Raw genomic sequence first — 19079 nt, 5'->3', positions numbered from 1 at the left:
TGTTCAAAGTGGTTGCTATGGAATTACTAGATGGTTGCTAGGGTGTTCAAAGTGGTTGCTATGGAATTACTAGATGGTTGCTAGGGTGTTCAAAGTGGTTGCTATGGCATTGCTAGATGGTTACTAGGACATTGCTTGATGGTTGCTAGGGTGTTTTGGGTGGTTGTTTACTGGTCCAATTGAAAAAGGTCTTTGTTTTTCTTTTGGATTTTTAATCGTCCGCCATGCGAAAATAAGTCAGATTGCTAAGAAAAGTATTAGCACATTTCGCCTCAACAAGCCACACGATTTGATGTATCATTCAGTGTGGGCATGGGTTGCATGGCGAAGGGGTTAGGGTTTTGTTTAAATTCATAACCATTAGTGTGAGCAATAGTAATAGATAGGGATTGGTGGTGGCTTAGTGGGCTAAAGCACTAAACTGTTAAGCAGAAGGTTGTCAGTTCAATCCCCACAGCCACCACCATTGTGTCCTAGAGCAAGGCACTTAACTCCAGGTTGCTCCGGGGGGATTGTCCCTATAATAAGGGCTCTGTAAGTCGCTTTGGATAAAAGCATCTGCCAAATGTATACATGTATATGTAATAGTGCCTTAGCATGCGATCATTAATAAGAGCCATATGAACAGTTTTGATTTCTGTAAAATAACCATGAAATACTTACGCCACACAATCAGACTCATCATCAGCCAGAAAATGGTAAGTACGATTATCTAAAAGAAAAAGAAAAAAAGCACAAGAAAAAAACTTGCTGTTCATCTTCAGCTGTAATCAGCAAACAATCAGAAGAGATAAAAGCAGGTTTGAATCCTGTTACAATGCAAGTGGTAAGAAACAAAGGAACAAACAATTTGTGTCCACGTGCAAACACTCCATTACAAATAAAACTGAATTTAAATAGGCCCCCGGTTTTTGCCATTATATCTCATGGAGATATAAGTGTTTATTGGACCAAGCTCTATGCTGAGAGAGAATGTGGTTTACTCACGTGAGATGAGGTCAAAGCATTTCTTATCATCCAGACTGGGTTTGACTTGACAGGTGAGCAGGTTCAGTTTGGCTGGTGCTTTATTGGGCTGCGATGAGGAGATAAAAGTGACACTTCATCAATAACGGATCCCAAGACCAAAGTCCAATGTGACTAAGGGGGCTCTCACACTTGGTTCGATTGCCTGTTCCGAACCCGAGTTCGATTGCTCACCCCTCCCCCCTGCCCCCGATGGACTGTGTTCACATTATATATTTGTATCCAAACCGCGGTACGCTTGCGTCATCAAGCTGCAGCTGGTGCGTAATCGTGTTGCTTGATAACCGCGAAATGAAAAGGCGTCAAAATTCAATGAATAGACTTGCTCGGTTCAAAGTTGTTCTTCTTTTTTTTAACCTTTGGTTTTGTTTTCAACATCAAGATACAGAAACACACTTGCATCTGTCTGCCGCAAAAATACTGAAATCGTTCAAAAGACAGCGGGCTGTCCGCCGAAGACAATTTTTGCGAAGGCAAGCAGAAATCATCTCTCTGCCTTGCAGTGCGTGTGCGTGTGCATCAATCCCGCTTTTAAGGTAAGTGTATACACACACGCACGCACGCACGCAAAGTAAACCCTTTCCGCTCATTTTGAAAGTGACGCGTGTGAGACTGACGACCATATTATACGTCATCAATAGCGGTTCACTTCCACGGTTTGGTTCGATTGCGTTCATATCAGCAGCGAACCGTACTGGAGTTCACATGAACCGTACCCCAGACCACCTTTTTAAGCGGACCCGAGTACGGTTCGCGGGTGCGCACCCGAGATCGGAAGACAGCGTTCACATCATCCAAACGAACCGAACTCTGACGTCATTCGAACCAAAAGTGCTAGTGTGAAAGCCCCCTTAGGCACAAAAACTTTTAATATATTTACAAACATTTGTATGCCTCAAAAAATTATTCACAATGATACCAAACTATCAGCATTTGTAATGAATGACATAAAAAAAAGATAAATAAAAGAATAAAAACTTTCAGATGTGAAAGTGAAATTAAACGGGCACCACATGTGATTTTCAGATGTGAAAGTAAAGATTTAGAGTAAAAAAATAAATAAAAAAAAGACATACATTTTGATCTTTTTCTTACCCACAACTATTATATCCCTTCTGAAGATATGGATAAACCACTTACAGTAAATCTTGTGGATTACTTTTATGTTTCCTTTATGTGATTGTTGGAGCTACAAATGTCTGATCACCATTCACTAGCACTGTATGCACATACAGAGTTAAAATATTCTTCTAAAAATCTTTGTTTGTGTTCAGCAAAATAAAGAAAGCCATACACATCTGGGATGGCATGAGGGTGAGTAAATGATGAGATAATTTTCATTTATGGGTGAACTATCCCTTTAAGACGGTTTCCCTATTTTAAATGAAAAACAAGATAAAAATACTCTTTTTGCAGTGTGGCTGCTGAATTTACACAGAGAGCTGTATGTGTACTCACAGTTCCATGAGCGATGGTAAGATAGCAGTTCTGCACATTACACTTCCTCTTCTGCCACATCTTCCTCAACCTATCAGCAAAAAGAGTTTTTACTAAAACACACACATCATACTCTCATCGATCAACACAGCACTTCACAGTGAATGCAAAAACAGATCATTGTGTCAGGGTGTAACTCGCTGTAGCTACAGCATCCCCCATCACACTTGAGTCATTTGTAATGAAAGGCTGACAGAGCACTCCCAAACAAATTTATAAGGGATATCTTAATGAATGTTTGGATTAAATGTCATGTTTGAAGGATGCCCCAAGATCAAGACGTCCAGAAAAAGCTATTCAATAATATCGTCACCATATGATTCATTGTGCTAAACAACATGATTAATTTACCCATCGCTCCTCTTGTAGAGGTAGCCTGATTTCTCAGTCCCATATTGCTTGTTGCCTTGAAGCTGATGCAAACTGTACACTGTCTGTCTGCTTAGAGAATCCTGCACAAATAAGCATAGGTTGAAAGATCATGTACTGTATAAATAACATACCCCAAAACCTTTGCTGATTTTTAATGTCAATTTGGATGTCATATTGGTGGCAGCACATAAAAGCTTAAAGCCAAAAATTAAGATTCTGTAATTATTGACTCACCCACATGATATTCCAAACATGGATAATTTTCTTTCCTCTGTGAAACACATATTGTGAATTTTTGAAGAACATCCTTACCATTTTTTGTCTCATAAGTGAGTGGTGACTGGGGCTTTCAAGCTCCGAAATGAAACAAAAGCACCAGGAAAGTATCATAAAGGTGGACCATGTGACATAAACTACATTCCAAGTCTTCTGAAGAATACGTTAGCAATTGTGTGAGAAACGGATCACAATCAGGACCCCAAAAAAACATCAGGATTTGGGCAATATTCAGGTCCGTTTTTCAAATATAACTTCAGGTTTAGCTTTATGTTTGTAATTCCTACAAACATAAAGTTATTATTATAATTATAAATATTTGTAATAATTGAAAGGGGTCATGACATGAGGAATCAACTTTCCTTAATCTTTTAACATATAAGACATCATTGTACTATAAATACTCACTGTAAGTTTTAGAACTCAAAACTTCCTCTTCACTGCAAAAAGAGCATTTGTTGAAACCAAGCTGCCAAAACGACATGTTGTCTACTTCCTCCACATTGTGATGTCATACTGTGGTAGACATTTGCATCTGACCGCCTCCACAACAACACATCAATGCCTACTATACCTTGCCTTGTCTCCTTACACCCTGTCTATGCGACAAAAGCGAATCGCTCCCATTATAATCAATAATGCGGTCTACACTAGATGCGTCCCTCGTGTCGTGCCTTGTCACGCCGCCAGTAAACTGATGCCACATTATTTTTTCCGCTGTACACGCTCATGTTACTCCTGCCAACAAGACAAAGAAATGGTTTAGAATGTTTGTTTTGGCTCGTTCAGTGTAGACAGCCTCAAGGCACTGCAACGCGACGTCGCTTTAAAAAGTCTTAAAGGAGAAGCAGCACCAAAACAGAGTGTTTCTGACAGAGGGTCAGAGTGAGGGTGGGCGATTTCGGGTTCGGCTTAAAATTTTATGGTACCGCTTGGGCCAGGTCAGGTCGTAAGGTCTTTTTGTGTTCCACAAAAAAAGATTTGTAATGACATGAAGGTAAGTATATATATATAAACAGGGTTTTCATTTTGGGTGAACTATTCTTTCAAGTCTAAACAACTCATGCTCAACTAACTAGTAAATCACAAACATATCACATCATTCAACAGAAAGTGGAAGTAGCAGCCCATACATTTGAAGAAGGGTTAACACATGCAGGAAATGAAAATAGATACATTTTATTCAAGCACAGGGTATAAATGTAAAGGAATATTCTGGGTTAAATGCTGTCGATTCCCACAAAAAATTATTTCAACTCGTACCTTAATTTGTAAAAATCAAACAAAAAAAAGTGTTAACAGTTTTGGACTTACAATGGAAGTTGTACAATGGTTTGCATTGGCAATCGACAGCATGACAGAGATACTGTTGCCAGATCTTAAAGGGATAGTTCACCCTAAGTAAAACGAGATGGCAGAATGTTAGCCTCAGTCACTATTCACTTTCAATGCATTTTTTTTCCATCCAATAAAAGTGAATGGCTAACATTCTGCCTAACATCTACTTTTGTGTTGCATGTAGGAAAGAAGGTCATACGTGATTGGATGAACATAAGGGTGAGTAAATGATGACAAAATGTTAATGTTTGGGTGAACTGTTCCTTTAACTTGAGACTCGGACATAATTTTTTGCTTGACAGATTGGGAGCAAACAGTTACATTCTAAGTGAGAATGTCGCACTATGTAGTAGTGAGTACTAAGTAAAGTGCAAACATTGTTGAACACGTAGGGGACAGTTCACATGCAAGTGTTTGTAAGTAATTAGAGCAGCTTGTTAATCACATGCTAATTCAAAAGTCTCAACTTACACTCCTGGACTGTTTTTTTTTTGTTTGTTAGTGAAGTGTTTAGAAAACAAGTATGCTAATATCTTCTCTTCACAATTGTTTTAAGTCATTTTTAAAAAAAACAATTATATTATTGACAGAAAAGAAATATATACTAATTGATCCTCCTCTAGCATAATCCTATTAAATATGTAAGTAGGGCTTACAAATACCTCCATAACACTATCTATTTATTACTCTGATAAATAATGAGTAACATTAAATGTTATTGATTTTCCTAGAATGAATCACTAGTGGTGGGTTTCCTCTTAAGATAGGGAAAAAATAGAGCATGACTGTGGGTTAAACAAACTGCAATCCAGATCCCCGCCACATTAATTAACCAAAAAATCTTAAAATTGCAATAAACATAACAATTCTCAAGAGCAATTTTTGAAGGGATTTTTTGTTGTTGCCCCGTTTGCATTTGTATTTTATTTCTTAAACAATTATTTTAAGAACATTTCATTATATTATTTACAATACACATATTTTAATGATATTTTAGGGGGGGACAACCCTCAGAAAGGGGGGTTCCTGACCCCCCGCGATTTCCGCTTATGCCCACACCTATTACATAGATTCTGAAGATATGAATTTAAACACTGTAGTCTTATGGATAACTTTGAGCTACAAAAGGTCTGGTCACCATTCACTTGCATTGTATGGACCTACAGAGCTGAGATATTCTTCTAAAAATCTTCGGTTGTCTTCTGCTGAAGAAATAAAGTCAAACCTATCTGGGATGGCATGAGGGTGAGTGAATGATGAGAGAATTTAAATTTTTGGGTAAACTATCCCTTTTAGGTCAACCCTACAGAAAGTTGTGTTGTACATTTATTTAAGCTTCGTTGTAAGATGTATAGGACTTCAATAAATCCACACCATACAAAATGAGGTCATATGAAGAGTGGAAAGTGTTGAAAAAGACAGTTTTTAATTGGTAAACTGAACAGTTGGCACTCGTAAGGTGAAAAGCAGGCATGAGGCAAATTTACATAAGAGCTAAAGCTGGAAAAATGTGTGTATTCGAGGTGGGAATGAGATGTAAAAAGAGTGTCTGTCTGTACCTCTTTCAATTCAGGCTGAAGAGCTGGTTTGAGCTGATCTCTGAGAGAACAGAGCTGTCTCTTCTCCTCATCCTGCTTGTGTTTGATCTGTGTAAACACACACGCACACACTCATAAATATCTCCAAACGCATCCTACACATCCTTTCCTCAGTGCACAATCCACTAGCCCTGTTTTTCTAACCGTGATTACTTGAGCTTTGGGTGAGACAATGCCCCCTTTCATTAAGTTATCTGTCATTCACAACATCACTGCAGCTGTAAGAAGAGGTCTGCTTTATCAACCACAAATATGTCCATACACTTACATCAACAGCAACATCAACGACTTGATTTACTTTCACAAGGAAAACGGCATGTTATTAGCTCATAAACACTTTCTTTTCACATGGTTCCTCACACAATGCTAACTTTTGACATCTAAACACTTTTAACACGTCTTCTAATCAGTGTTAATTTTTCAAAAAATTTTGTCAGTTATAAACTGACTTTTCAGGACATTGTATTTTAAAGATAATTTTGTAAAAATCCGAATAACTTTATAGATCTTTATTGTAAAGGGTTAAACAATGTTTTCCATGCTTGTTCAATGAACCATAAACAATTAATGAACATGCATCTGTGGAACGGTCGTTAAGACACTAACAGCTTACAGACAGTAGACAATTAAGGTCACAGTTATAAAAACTTGAACTATTCAAGGACACTAAAGAGACCTTTCTACTGACTCTGAAACACCAAAAGAAAGATGCCCAGGGTCCCTGCTCAACTGCGTGAATGTGCCTTAAGCCAGCTGCATGTAGGCATGAGGACTGCAGATGTGGCCAGGGCAATAAATTGCAATGTCCCTACTGTGAGATGCCTAAGACAGGGAGACAGCTGATCGTCCTCGCAGTGGAAGACCGGGTTTAAAAAACAACAACAACTGCCCGACGTTACAGCAGGAACGCACAATCCCTCCATCAGTGACTGCCCGAAAAAGGGCTGAGAGAGGCTGGACTGAGGGCTGGTAAGCCTGTTTTAAAGCAGGTCCTTACCAGACATCACCGGCAACAATGTCGTTTATGGGCACAAACCCACCTTCGCTGGACCAGACAGGACTGGCAAAAAGTGCTCTTCACTGACGAGTCGTGGTTTTGTCTCACCATGGGTGATGGTTGGACTCGCATTTATCGTCAGAAGGAATGAGCATTACACTGAGGCCTGTACTCTGGAGCGGGATCGATTTGGAGGAGGAGGGTCCATCATGGTCTGGGGCGGTGTGTCACAGCATCATCGGTCATTGCAGGCAATACCAACACTGTGCGTTTCAGGGAAGACATCCTCCTCCCTCATTTGGTACCCTTCCTACAGACTCATCCTGACATGACCCCCCAGCATGAGAATGTCACCAGCCATACTGCTCGTTCTGTGTGTGATTTCCTGCAAGACAAGAATGTCAGTGTTCTGCCATGGCCAGCGAAGAGCCCGGATCTCAATCCCATTGAGCACGTCTGGGACCTGTTGGATCGGAGGGTGAGCGCTAGGGCCATTCCCCCAGAAATGTCTGGGAACTTGCAAGTGTGTTGGTGGAAGAGTGGGGTAACATCTCACAGCAAGAACTGTAAAATCTGATGCAGTCCATGATGCACTTAGATGTACTGCAATACTTAATGAAGCTTTTGAATCTTTCATTTTAGTCAGTTTTACTCTTATAAAAATGACATAAATTATACATTATTTTTAATCAAATAATGTATAAACATTTTGAAATGCAAACATCTAAGTATAAATGTACAGGTTGTTCTGTTAAGTTGTTTACATTTTTACTGTATTTTTACATAATTATTCTGGCAACCACAGCTGCCAGTTTGTTTTTTGTTTGTAAAAACAATAGGATTTTTTTACAGTGTGTTTCAAAATTACAATTAGTCTCTTTAGGAGTACATTTATTTCATTGGGAATAAATGACTGAGCGCACCTTGGGACTCAATTTGTCATCCTCTCATCCTAAACTTCATTGCTGCAAAGTAAGATCTGATCTGAATACAGATTATCTCTCTCTCAGCACATGGTCATGCCTCCCATGAACACACACACACAGAGCTGATTTATTTATTTATTCGTTATTGTTTTCAGAATGGAGTTTGAGAATAAAACACAGGCCTCCTTTGTTAAATAATATGACTTTTATTATTATTATTATTATTATTGGATTTAAATGCCTTTTTATGCATTGTGACCTTTCCTTGGGCACCAGATACTCACTAAACATTCTGCATTAACATATGGCATGTCAATATAATATAATTAGGCTAAACTGATGTAATAGTAAGTACTGTAAGTTTGATTTTAGACATGAATAAAAACAAGGCTATTAGGCACTGACTTACAGTTCAATTGCTTGCACTGTATTAAAGGAATCGTTTACCAAAATTGGAAATTCTCTCATCATTTGCTCACCCTTATGCCATCCCAGATGTGTATGACTTAATTTCTTCTGCTGAACTAAAATAAAGGTTTTTAGAATAATTTTTCAGCTCTGTAGGTCCATACAATGAGAGAAATCCATAAGACTCCAGTGGTAAAATCCATGTCTTCAGAAGCAATATGATAGGTATGGTTGAGAAACAGATCAATATTTAAGTCCTTTATTACTTTAAATTCTCCTCCCTAATCAGTCAATCTTCACTTTAAATTTAACTTTTACATTCTTCTTCTTGTGTTTTTCGTCTTTTACATTCTTCATGCATATCACCCACTACTGGACATGGAGAAACTTTTCAATCAAAAAAGGACTTACATATTGATCTGTTTCTCACCCACACCTATCATATCACTTCTGAAGACATGGATTAAAACACTGGAGTCTTATGGATTACCTTAATGGTGACTTTATGTGATTTTTGGAGCTTCAAAATGTTGGCACCCATTCACTTGCATTGTATGGACCTACAGAGCTGAAATATTCTTCCAAAAATCATAATTTGTGTTCTGCAGAAAAAAGAAATTCATACACATCTGGGAAGGCAAGGTGAGTGAAAATAATTTAGCAATAATTTATGTGATTCTATGAGACCAGGTTGCTAAAGAATGGTTCACTCTGAAGTCACAGCATGTCACCTGCCCCATGCAATAAAAAGAAACACAAAATAGCCATGTTTATGTGAGCAATAAATAAGTACATTATCACTTACAGCACTCAGCTGTCCAGTCAGGGCATCAATGTACTGCTTGAGCTTTTCCGTTGCAACCAGACACTCCTGAAAGAAACTGACAGGAGAAACCCATTGAATTAAAAGTCCCATAAGATAACAAAATCAATTCTCAAGGCAGCATCTCTCTTCTTCTGTCACTCTCTCTTTTAACGGTTTCTCACCCTCTCAAATTCATTCACACTCAGAACAGCGTGACAGACTCAAGCGAGGATGGAGTAGAAAAGAAACTATAAAGCAAGACAACCAGTCACACCACACACACATTTAGCAGCATTTAACACTAAGATGGTGCCAAGCAGGCACAGGTGTGCTGCCAAACTCACAGATTTTCCATCACACAGATGACTTCATTCATTTTGCAGTGGCACAGTTCATGCCATTAGACAGCTCTGTTGTGGGGAACTGATTGTCTTGGTTTACGGGGATCATGAAAATGTATTATGCTAGTTTCAAAACTTTTAGATTAAGACAGACATCTGTTGACTTACTTGCATTGAGAGTAATAGTGTTTGATGAGGTTCTGGAGCAGGTCTACTTTTTTCTTGGTCTTTATTTCATTTACTTTGATGAGATACTGTTTGGGAAGACATGAGAGGAAAAAAGGCCATTTAGTGGAGAGTGTTTGTTTTCAGATTTCCTCAAAAAAAAAATCCTCTTTATAACTGCATTTTGAAAGGGTTGGGAATGAATGCTGATCAATTAAAATGTGAACATTTTTGGATAAAATTAAGTAAGTGTGCTGTACTATCCAGGGCTGGATTGGTAATCTGGTATACTGGGCATTTTCCCAGTGGGCCGACGCACTTTGGGGCTGATCAGGGGCAGACTGGCAATCGGGTGAACCGGGACTAAGCTGAAATGAGCCGCCGCGTTATGCAGTACGGGCCACAAAATGGTGCAGCGATATGCAGAAAACATGGTTACTATATTAACAGCATATTACTATAGTAACATGATGGTTGAGTGCATTTACTACAAATATTACTGTAGTAAAACCATGGTTAATTTTACCCAGATCAAACCTGTGTCTTAACTCCGCAAATATCGTTAAGAACAGAGAAATTTTTTTTAACAATTTTAATTACTATTTGTAAGGGACACCAAAAGATTGTCAACTTAAGCCACTTTTATTAATTGAACCAAAATTAAGTCCTTGATAGAGAACATTGTTTTGGTTTACTGAACAAAGTTTGACATCAAACTGCACTTAATTCTACTTTGGGCCCCTCGTTAGGCCAATCTGCTATTTGGAGTATTGGTGAACTATGTTTTTGCATTTCAAAATGACCGGATGATAATTCTGTATCAATTGTGGGGACCTGATCTGAGATCAGCATTAATCTAACACAACATCAGTCGTGTTCCTCTGTGGCAGCTTACACAAATGTGAGCGGATCTTACTTCACACATCTGTAGCTGGAACATCCTGCGCTCTTTCTCCATCTCTTCTGCAATCTCTCCTCCGCTCACCTCCGTGCGCACCATACCATACTGTTTAGCCAACTCCCTCTTCTCCTTCTCAATTTTAGTGCTGAAAGGGACAAGGGTCACATAAGAGTGTGGAAAATGCTGTACAAAATAATACACTACCATATATACTAAAACCACTTGGGGCCTGTACTGTAAAAACAAAAGTAAATACTGTAAGAGAAGTGGAGCAAACTGCTCATGAAAATGAGAATTAAATATAGAACAGAAATTATAAACAACAATAAACATACGGGAAGTGGTATACGGCCACAAAAAGGATGTTCGTTCTTGATCAAGGATCAGAAAGTTAGAAGATCATGAGACGTATAGATCGAGGACAACCAGGGTCAAAAATTATGGTAAAGCTACTGAGCATATGTAACATGTGAGGCATTGAGAAACCTAATGCTACACAATTTCTAAAATTGGTTGACGTGTGATGGAAGCAATTTTCTGTCGTGAAAGAGAAGCTTTTGCAATATCTTTCTTGTCAAATGAATCAAACAAAATCTGGAGGTTGAAAAAGACAAAAACAAAGACAATGATTTTCCAGAATAAGCACTTTTCATAAATACAGTGGGTAACACTACTTTGATGGTTCCAAGCAGATATTTAACTGACTATAAGTGACTTATCAACTGGCTTGTTATAGCTAGTAAACAGTGTTTCAACAAACATTAAGTAGACTTTCAGTAGCCTGTATATAGATCTTTATTAAAGACCTTTTAATGAACTGATGTTCTCAACAATAATGCAAGTAGGTCATTAATAGAGATCTATCTACAGGCTACTGAAAGTCTACTGAATGTTTGTTGAAACACTGTTTACTAGCTATAGCAAGTCAGTCGATAAGTCACTTATAGTCAGTTAAAAATATACTTGGGGCCATCAAAATAAAGTGTTACCATACAGTGTTATAAAAACACTTACAATTTATTTTCATAATCTTTCCACGACTTGTCAAATGACTTCTTCAGGTCCTAAAAAGATGAAAACAAGGAGTAAGAAATGGAGGCACACATATGTCATCTTATAAAACACAAGCCTCAGGACAGATGCAGAAGAATTATGAGAAGTAATTTGTCTCAATAAAATCTCCTTACATTAAAAATCTTTGCTTATGTCAATGATCTATGTAATAAACCTATGCAGGCAGCTTCCCAAATAAATAAACAAATGTATATGAAACATTGATTTGAGACTGAGATGTAATATGAAACTAGTACAATTATATAGAAAATCAGTTCCAAATATAGCCAAAGATATATTTAACTGCAGAATGCAGTGATTGATCAATCAGAATCAAGTATTTCTGATAGTCGTGTAATACTAATATGGTAATCGATCAGTCCCATGGTATATATTAGAGTACTATGGTTTAACCAACTAATGCAGCATCATGGTAACCTCACAAAATGTGTTTGTAAGGAAGCTATAAAGGCTATGAAAACAAAGACAGATTTAAACACTGTTTCTTTTCTGATGATGTGATTTACAAAGTAAACACAACAAGATTGTCATGTGAATCACTTGTTACTGTGTTCAAGATTTCAACTTACACCTTTGACCTCTTTCAGATCCCCTTTTACAAGCGAGTCCAGGAAAAAGTTGATGTTGTGCAACATGCTCTTCAACTGGTAGAAAAGAGAAATTCAAACAGAAACTGTGAGAAGGCAAAAATCGATTTAAACACAGTTTATGCAAGCATATGCACAAAAGAGCACATCAAACATCTGTTTTTCCTATAAATTCAATTTAATGGCTGGTGAGGAAAAGAAACTGTGAACAGTGAACTGAGACAACCTTTGGAGGGGAAGCCGAGTGGTTTGTAGATAAAGCCTATCTTGTAAGTCCATACTGTGACTAAAACTAAAAACACTTTTTGGAATAATACAGAAGCTGGCTAATGTGACAGAAAAAACCTCTCCTCTTGCTCCATGTGCCTCACCAAGTTCTTCGTTGGCGTCAGCAGTTCTTTGGAGAATTCTGCAAACTTATTAAAGGCAGAGGCCACTTCCGGTTCTCCATTGCTGTGGAAATTTACAGCCAACTTCTCCATGGAATTGATGTAGGACTCCAAATGTGATATGTGGTCTGTGGGGAGATGACCATGAGAAATTCAGCAGAAGCCATAAAATATAACTGAGATAATATGGGAATTTTACTAAATGCACATTCAGATACATATGTCATAAATTGATGGCATTGATGTGTTTGAGTCTCAGAGGGGGCATTTGTCTTCCACTTCATTCATATTCACCAATGTGCTGCGGGAAATACTTTGCTTACACTGTCAATCTCTCTAATGAATGAACACAGAATCAAAAGGACAAGCATAAATGCTGCTTACAGTCTGGTAATGTAATTCTAAAACAATGCCATAGTGCAGACGGATATTGCACCTTTATACACCATTAGGTTTGTATCTAAACCAAAAAAGAACGCTTTCAGGTAGGGGTGACCAAGATTGGTTGGCTCCGGCGGTTAATCATATTCAGAGTCATATTAGGATGCTGTCACAAAATTGTAACGTCTGAATATTTGCTCTCTTCACCCACTTTATTTGAATTTAGATGAATTTAATGAATTTAGATTAATTTTGTCAAGTCAACTAAAAACTGTCAACCTGTCTGCATTTTCTGCCAAATGTTTGATTTCACCTAAAATGTTATAAAAAATTTAAAATATATGAATGTTTGTAAATAGATTTGAGAACCAACTATAAATAATTATCAGTCCTTTAATGTAAGTTTTGAAGGTGTTAAATTAAAATGCCATCTGGATAACATCATTTATGAAAGGCGTGTGAGTGGGCATGATTGGTACATTGATTTCTGGATTGGTTGGCACATGGAGGGTAAAATAATGAACCATTTATAGCAGATATGAACATTTATATTAACACACATGTACACACACACTCACACACACACATCATCAAAAGTTGCTTACTGGTTATGTAAGTGATTAAAAAAGCATGATTAAATATTGTAAGAATATATTTTTTAAATGAATCATATATCATAAATTGATGACATTATAGTACTGTACTATCATAAATTGACATTAGTGTTAGTTTGGTTTAGTTTTGGTAAAATAAACATTTGTATCTTTTAAGTTGGTAACTTCATTCATTAAAACTATTGCCTTTAAATACATATGCCAACCAACTCTGTGTAACATAGATTTAGGCTCAGTGGTTAAGGCTCTGGGTTACTGACTGAAAGGTCGGGGGTTCAAGCCCCAGCACTGCCAATATGTTGGGCCATTGAGCAAGGCCCTTAACCCTATCTGCTCCAGGGGCGCTGTTTCATGGCTGACCCTGCACTCTGAGCCCAGCTTAGTTGGGATATGCATAAAGTTGAATCTTAATCTACTGACTCTCGCATGGACATATTACAGTAAACATGGTCAAAATAAACCCACTGAAGAAGTGCAAATTACCTTGTCCAGAGATATGCTTTGCTTTGGCAGCTTTCTTCATTTTCTGCAATACTGTACGGTCAGAATCCAAGGCCTTTAGATCGACAGAAAGAAAGAAAGAAAGAAAGAAAGAAAGAAAGAAAGAAAGAAAGAAAGAAAGAAAATAAATTTTATTTTAGATTATATATTCATGCAATTCCACTTTGATTAATTGAAAGCTGTGCTGAAATACACACAAAAACACACATGCAAGGCAATCATACAAGCATAGGTACACTACTTAACACAAACAGAACATGAAAAAGCTTGTTACAGATACAAATTGCCTGTTTCAGAAACAGCAATTACTTGGAAGTGGCAATCGGGAATTGACTGTAAAATTATAAAAGCATCACAAACTGCACTGCAGAAATGACACCTGCAATATTTAATTAAAATATGGCATTTTCTTTCAAATAGCAATAGTATTCATGGTTTATTTATTTTCCCACAGTGGCTCAGGTGGTAGAGCAGGGTTGGCGGTTTGATTCCCAACCCACATGACTCCACATGCCGAAGTGTCCTTGGGCAAGACACTGAACCCCAAGTTGCTCCCAATGGCACGCTAGCACCTTGCATGACAGCTCTGCTGTCATTGATGTATGAGTGTGTGTGTGAATGGGTGAATGGGACATGGTGTAATGTGCTTTGGTAAAAAAGCACTATATAAGTGCAGAACATTTACCAATGTGCGTTACAAGCATTATGCAAACAATTTAGTCACTTCACTGGAGCAACTGGAGCACAAAGTTTGATTGTTGTGTCTTTTCAAACAAACAAGTAAGAGAAAATGAGGAAGATTAATTAACAGCTTCATAGTCACTTGCTTACAGTCTGCCATCTGAGCCTATGATGCATCACTTTGTGTGGATCACAGCTGTATGCATGATTTGGCTGGGACAAAATTGTCAATGATTTGGTACATTTTAAAAGCTATTTTCATCTTCCACAACAGTTTTAGAATATGGAAGCATGTCTTGCATTACAGGGATGCATACATAGACTTTACCTAGTTCCCGCTGCAAAATGCTGCAACACACCTGATATCAGGAACATGTCTCTGAAAATAAGGGTGATTTATCAAATTTTCATAAAAGTTTCCTTAAAAGAATGTTCAGGGTTCAATACAAGTTAAAGGTGCTGTAAGCTCATTTTTTATGGAAAAGTATGCAAAAAATGTTCCTACTACGTTAAAGATATTAATGAAATAAGTGTCATGAGATACCTCACCGGTCTCTGTGACAGTTTTAGACTTTGTAAACAGCAAGCAAAATGTATCCGGGGACCACGAACATTGACGCTTTTCATCTGTCAATCATTTTGCTCGTTCTCATAGTGTTGTATTTGAAGCGGATCATTGAGGCTTTGATTCATAATGTTTGTCAGTTGAGGGCGCTATTGTGCCACTGTTGAATTTGACAGCCACAGGAACAATGTTGCTCTTCTGCTCATTTTGGTCTCAAAATTATCTTTGGAGGGTGGAGTTTGGAATTAGGGGGCGTGGCTAATCAACAGCTCAGTCACATGATTCACTTCCATTGTAAATGCATCACTGCAACCTTAATTTTGTTTTTTTATAAGAAAAGGAGGGACGAGTCAAAATTAATCTTTGTGGTTATCAACATTATGCCACAAATGCTGTTGATCGATTAACTTGTATTGAACCCGGAATATTTATTTAAGAGTGTTTCAGTATTTTGTGTCATACTTGCAAGTATGACAGCGTTAAGACAGAGATGTTTTAATAGTGTCTCTGATTTAAACTTCAGCAGAAATGGTGTTTAGTTGATAAATTTGACTGATTTTTCAATCAATTCAAACTACATTTCTATGAGCAACTCAAAACTCTGAATCAGCCATTCATTTTTCATCATCTCTCAGAAATGTTTATGGAAGTCTCTGCATAGCCTTTACCATGAACTAAAATATTTTAGTAAAAAATATATGTAGGAATCACTGCCAAATGGTTCCTCTGATCAAGAATATCACACTTTTATTGCTCAGCCCTAATGGGAAATAGTATTTCCTGTGGATGTCTGTCCCAATTTTCACTATCTTTTTTTCAGGATAAACAGTTTGTTCCTCAGGGTGCAGAATTAAATCCTGCAGAGGGCCATAACATTTTTCTTATATATCCCATCAGCCCATTTAGAAGTGCCCTAAACTATGTGTTCATTTTTCACCACAGGTGATTGAACATAATAACATTTTTATGAAAGGAGAAGCTCCAAAGGCTCATTATTAACAACAAAAAAATAAGGTATTTGGTTGGAACCTGAGGATTTCCCCAAAGCATACTTGGCAAAGCAGATTCATTTGTTTTCTCTAGTTAATAATGAGAGAAAGAGGCAGAAAGATAGAAAGAGGGATCAGTTGTCATGTAGCTGGCATTGGGGATCAAACTGAGCACTCTATTATCTACAACAATAATTGTAATAGGTAGACTAATGCTGCATAACGGACAAACAATTAGCACCTTGCATATTGAGAGGCCTTAATATTTCATGGATTCAATAATAATAACCCACTTATTATATGAATTGTTATCCCTATATACACTGGTGACAAAAGGTTTGGAATAATGTACAGATTTTGCTCTTATGGGAAGAAATTGGTACTTTTATTCACAAAAGTGACATTCAACTGATCATAATGTATAGTCAGGACATTAATAACGTGAAAAATTACAATTACAATTTTTTCTTAAACTACTTCAAAGAGGTCTCATCTAATAATCCTCCACGTGCAGCAATGACAGCTTTGTAGATCCTTGTCATTCTAGCAGTCAGATTGTCCAGATACTCAAGTGACATTTCACCCCACACTTCCTGTAGCACTTGTCATAGTTGTGGCTGTCTTGTCGGGCACTTCTCACGCACCTTACAGTCTAGCTGATCCCACAAAAGCTCAATGGGGTTAAGATCCATAACACTCTTTTCCAATTATCTGCTGTAACCTTTTCTTTTTGTTTTTCTGTTTCAAAAGTGTCTTTTTTCTTTGCATTTCTTCCCATAAGGCATCCCTGAGTCTTCTCTTTACTGTTGTTCATGAAACTGGTGTTGAGCGGGTAGAATTCAATGAAGCTGTCAGCTGAGGACATGTGAGGCATCTATTTCTCAAACTAGAGACTCTGATGTACTTATCCTCTTGTGTAGTTGTATCTGGTCTTCCACATCTCTTTCTGTCCTTGTTAGAGCCAGTTGGCCTTTGTCTTTGATGACTTTAGTGAACACCTTTGTATGAAATCTTCTGTTTTTTGGCAATTTCAAGAATTTTATTGCCTTCATTCCTCAAAACAATGATTGACTGATGAGTTTCTAGAGAAAGTGATTTCTTTTTGTAATTTTTGACCTAATATTGACCTTAAGACATGCCAGTCTATTGCATATTGTGGCAACTCACAGACAAACACAAAGACAATGTTAAGCTTCATTTAATGAACCAAATATCTTTCAGCAGTGTTTGATATAATGGCAGGTGATTTTCTAGTACCAAGTAATCAATTTAGCATGATTACTCAAGGATAAGGTGTTGGACTGATGTCTGCTGGAAATGGGACCTGTCTAGTTTTTATCAAAAATGACTTTTTTCAAATAGTGATGACGCAGGTTTTTATATCAGTAATGTTCTGACTATACTTTGGTGAATTAAAGTATCAATTTCCTTCCGAAACAGCAAAATCTGTACATTATTCCAAACGTTTGGCCACCAGTGTATATACTGTATATATACACTCAGACTAGTTTTAGAGTATTAGTGCTCTTTTTTGCTTTTTTACACACATTAAATGTGTAAATCTTAAAAATAAAAAATACATTTTATAACTAAATTTAATTAAATTGAATTGAGTAATCTTTAAGAAAACAAAATATTTTTGAGTCTATCTATCTATCTATATATATATATATATATACACATAAAAAGCATATTTTAAATTGTATATATATATATATATATATATATATATATATATATATATTCTGAACTGCTCACATCAAGAATGCTTTACTTTCATATTTTAAAGCCTCCCAGTGACCACTGTTATATATATATATATATATACAGTGAGGAAAATAAGTATTTGAACACCCTGCTATTTTGCAAGTTCTCCCACTTGGAAATCATGGAGGGTCTGAAATTGTCATCGTAGGTGCATGTCCACTGTGAGAGACATAATCTAAAAAAAAAAATCCAGAAATCACAATGTATGATTTTTTAACTATTTATTTGTATGATACAGCTGCAAATAAGTATTTGAACACCTGTCTATCAGCTAGAATTCTGACCCTCAAAGACCTGTTAGTCTGCCTTTAAAATGTCCACTTCCACTCCATTTATTATCCTAAATTAGATGCACCTGTTTGAGGTCGTTAGCTGCATAAAGACACCTGTCCACCCCATACAATCAGTAAGAATCCAACTACTAACATGGCCAAGACCAAAGAGCTGTCCAAAGACACTAGAGACAAAATTGTACACCTCCACAAGGCTGGAAAGGGCTACGGGAAATTGCCAAGCAGCTTGGTGAAAAAAGGTCCACTGTTGGAGCAATCATTAGAAAATGGAAGAAGCTAAACATGACTGTCAATCTCCCTCGGACTGGGGCTCCATGCAAGATCTCACCTCGTGGGGTCTCAATGATCCTAAGAAAGGTGAGAAATCAGCCCAGAACTACACGGGAGGAGCTGGTCAATGACCTGAAAAGAGCTGGGACCACCGTTTCCAAGGTTACTGTTGGTAATACACTAAGACGTCATGGTTTGAAATCATGCATGGCACGGAAGGTTCCCCTGCTTAAACCAGCACATGTCAAGGCCCGTCTTAAGTTTGCCAATGACCATTTGGATGATCCAGAGGAGTCATGGGAGAAAGTCATGTGGTCA

The 19079-nt window shown here is 37.4% G+C and overlaps 1 protein-coding gene across 5 annotated transcripts in view; it reads right to left on the bottom strand.

Moving 5' to 3' along the window:
- Positions 1 to 19079, bottom strand: part of LOC127632555 (arf-GAP with SH3 domain, ANK repeat and PH domain-containing protein 1-like) — a 46139-nt gene that overhangs the window by 18637 nt on the left and 8423 nt on the right. For all 5 annotated transcript variants that reach the window (XR_007969119.1, XM_052111192.1, XM_052111193.1 and 2 more), the window contains exons 2-13: positions 14179 to 14251; positions 12683 to 12828; positions 12294 to 12368; positions 11665 to 11714; positions 10666 to 10795; positions 9753 to 9838; positions 9244 to 9319; positions 6069 to 6155; positions 2875 to 2975; positions 2485 to 2554; positions 988 to 1075; positions 664 to 712 (exon numbers count right to left, since the gene is read on the bottom strand). Coding sequence is in view for 4 of the 5 variants with exons in the window: in XM_052111192.1 (XP_051967152.1) it covers positions 664 to 712; positions 988 to 1075; positions 2485 to 2554; positions 2875 to 2975; positions 6069 to 6155; positions 9244 to 9319; positions 9753 to 9838; positions 10666 to 10795; positions 11665 to 11714; positions 12294 to 12368; positions 12683 to 12828; positions 14179 to 14251 (1031 nt within the window). In the remaining variant the exon portion in view is untranslated. The remainder of the gene's footprint in view (positions 1 to 663; positions 713 to 987; positions 1076 to 2484; positions 2555 to 2874; positions 2976 to 6068; positions 6156 to 9243; positions 9320 to 9752; positions 9839 to 10665; positions 10796 to 11664; positions 11715 to 12293; positions 12369 to 12682; positions 12829 to 14178; positions 14252 to 19079) is intronic.

This window comes from Xyrauchen texanus, chromosome 39, assembly GCF_025860055.1.
Source record: "Xyrauchen texanus isolate HMW12.3.18 chromosome 39, RBS_HiC_50CHRs, whole genome shotgun sequence".
Taxonomy (NCBI): domain Eukaryota; kingdom Metazoa; phylum Chordata; class Actinopteri; order Cypriniformes; family Catostomidae; genus Xyrauchen; species Xyrauchen texanus.
This window is presented reverse-complemented; position numbering and strand designations above follow the sequence as displayed.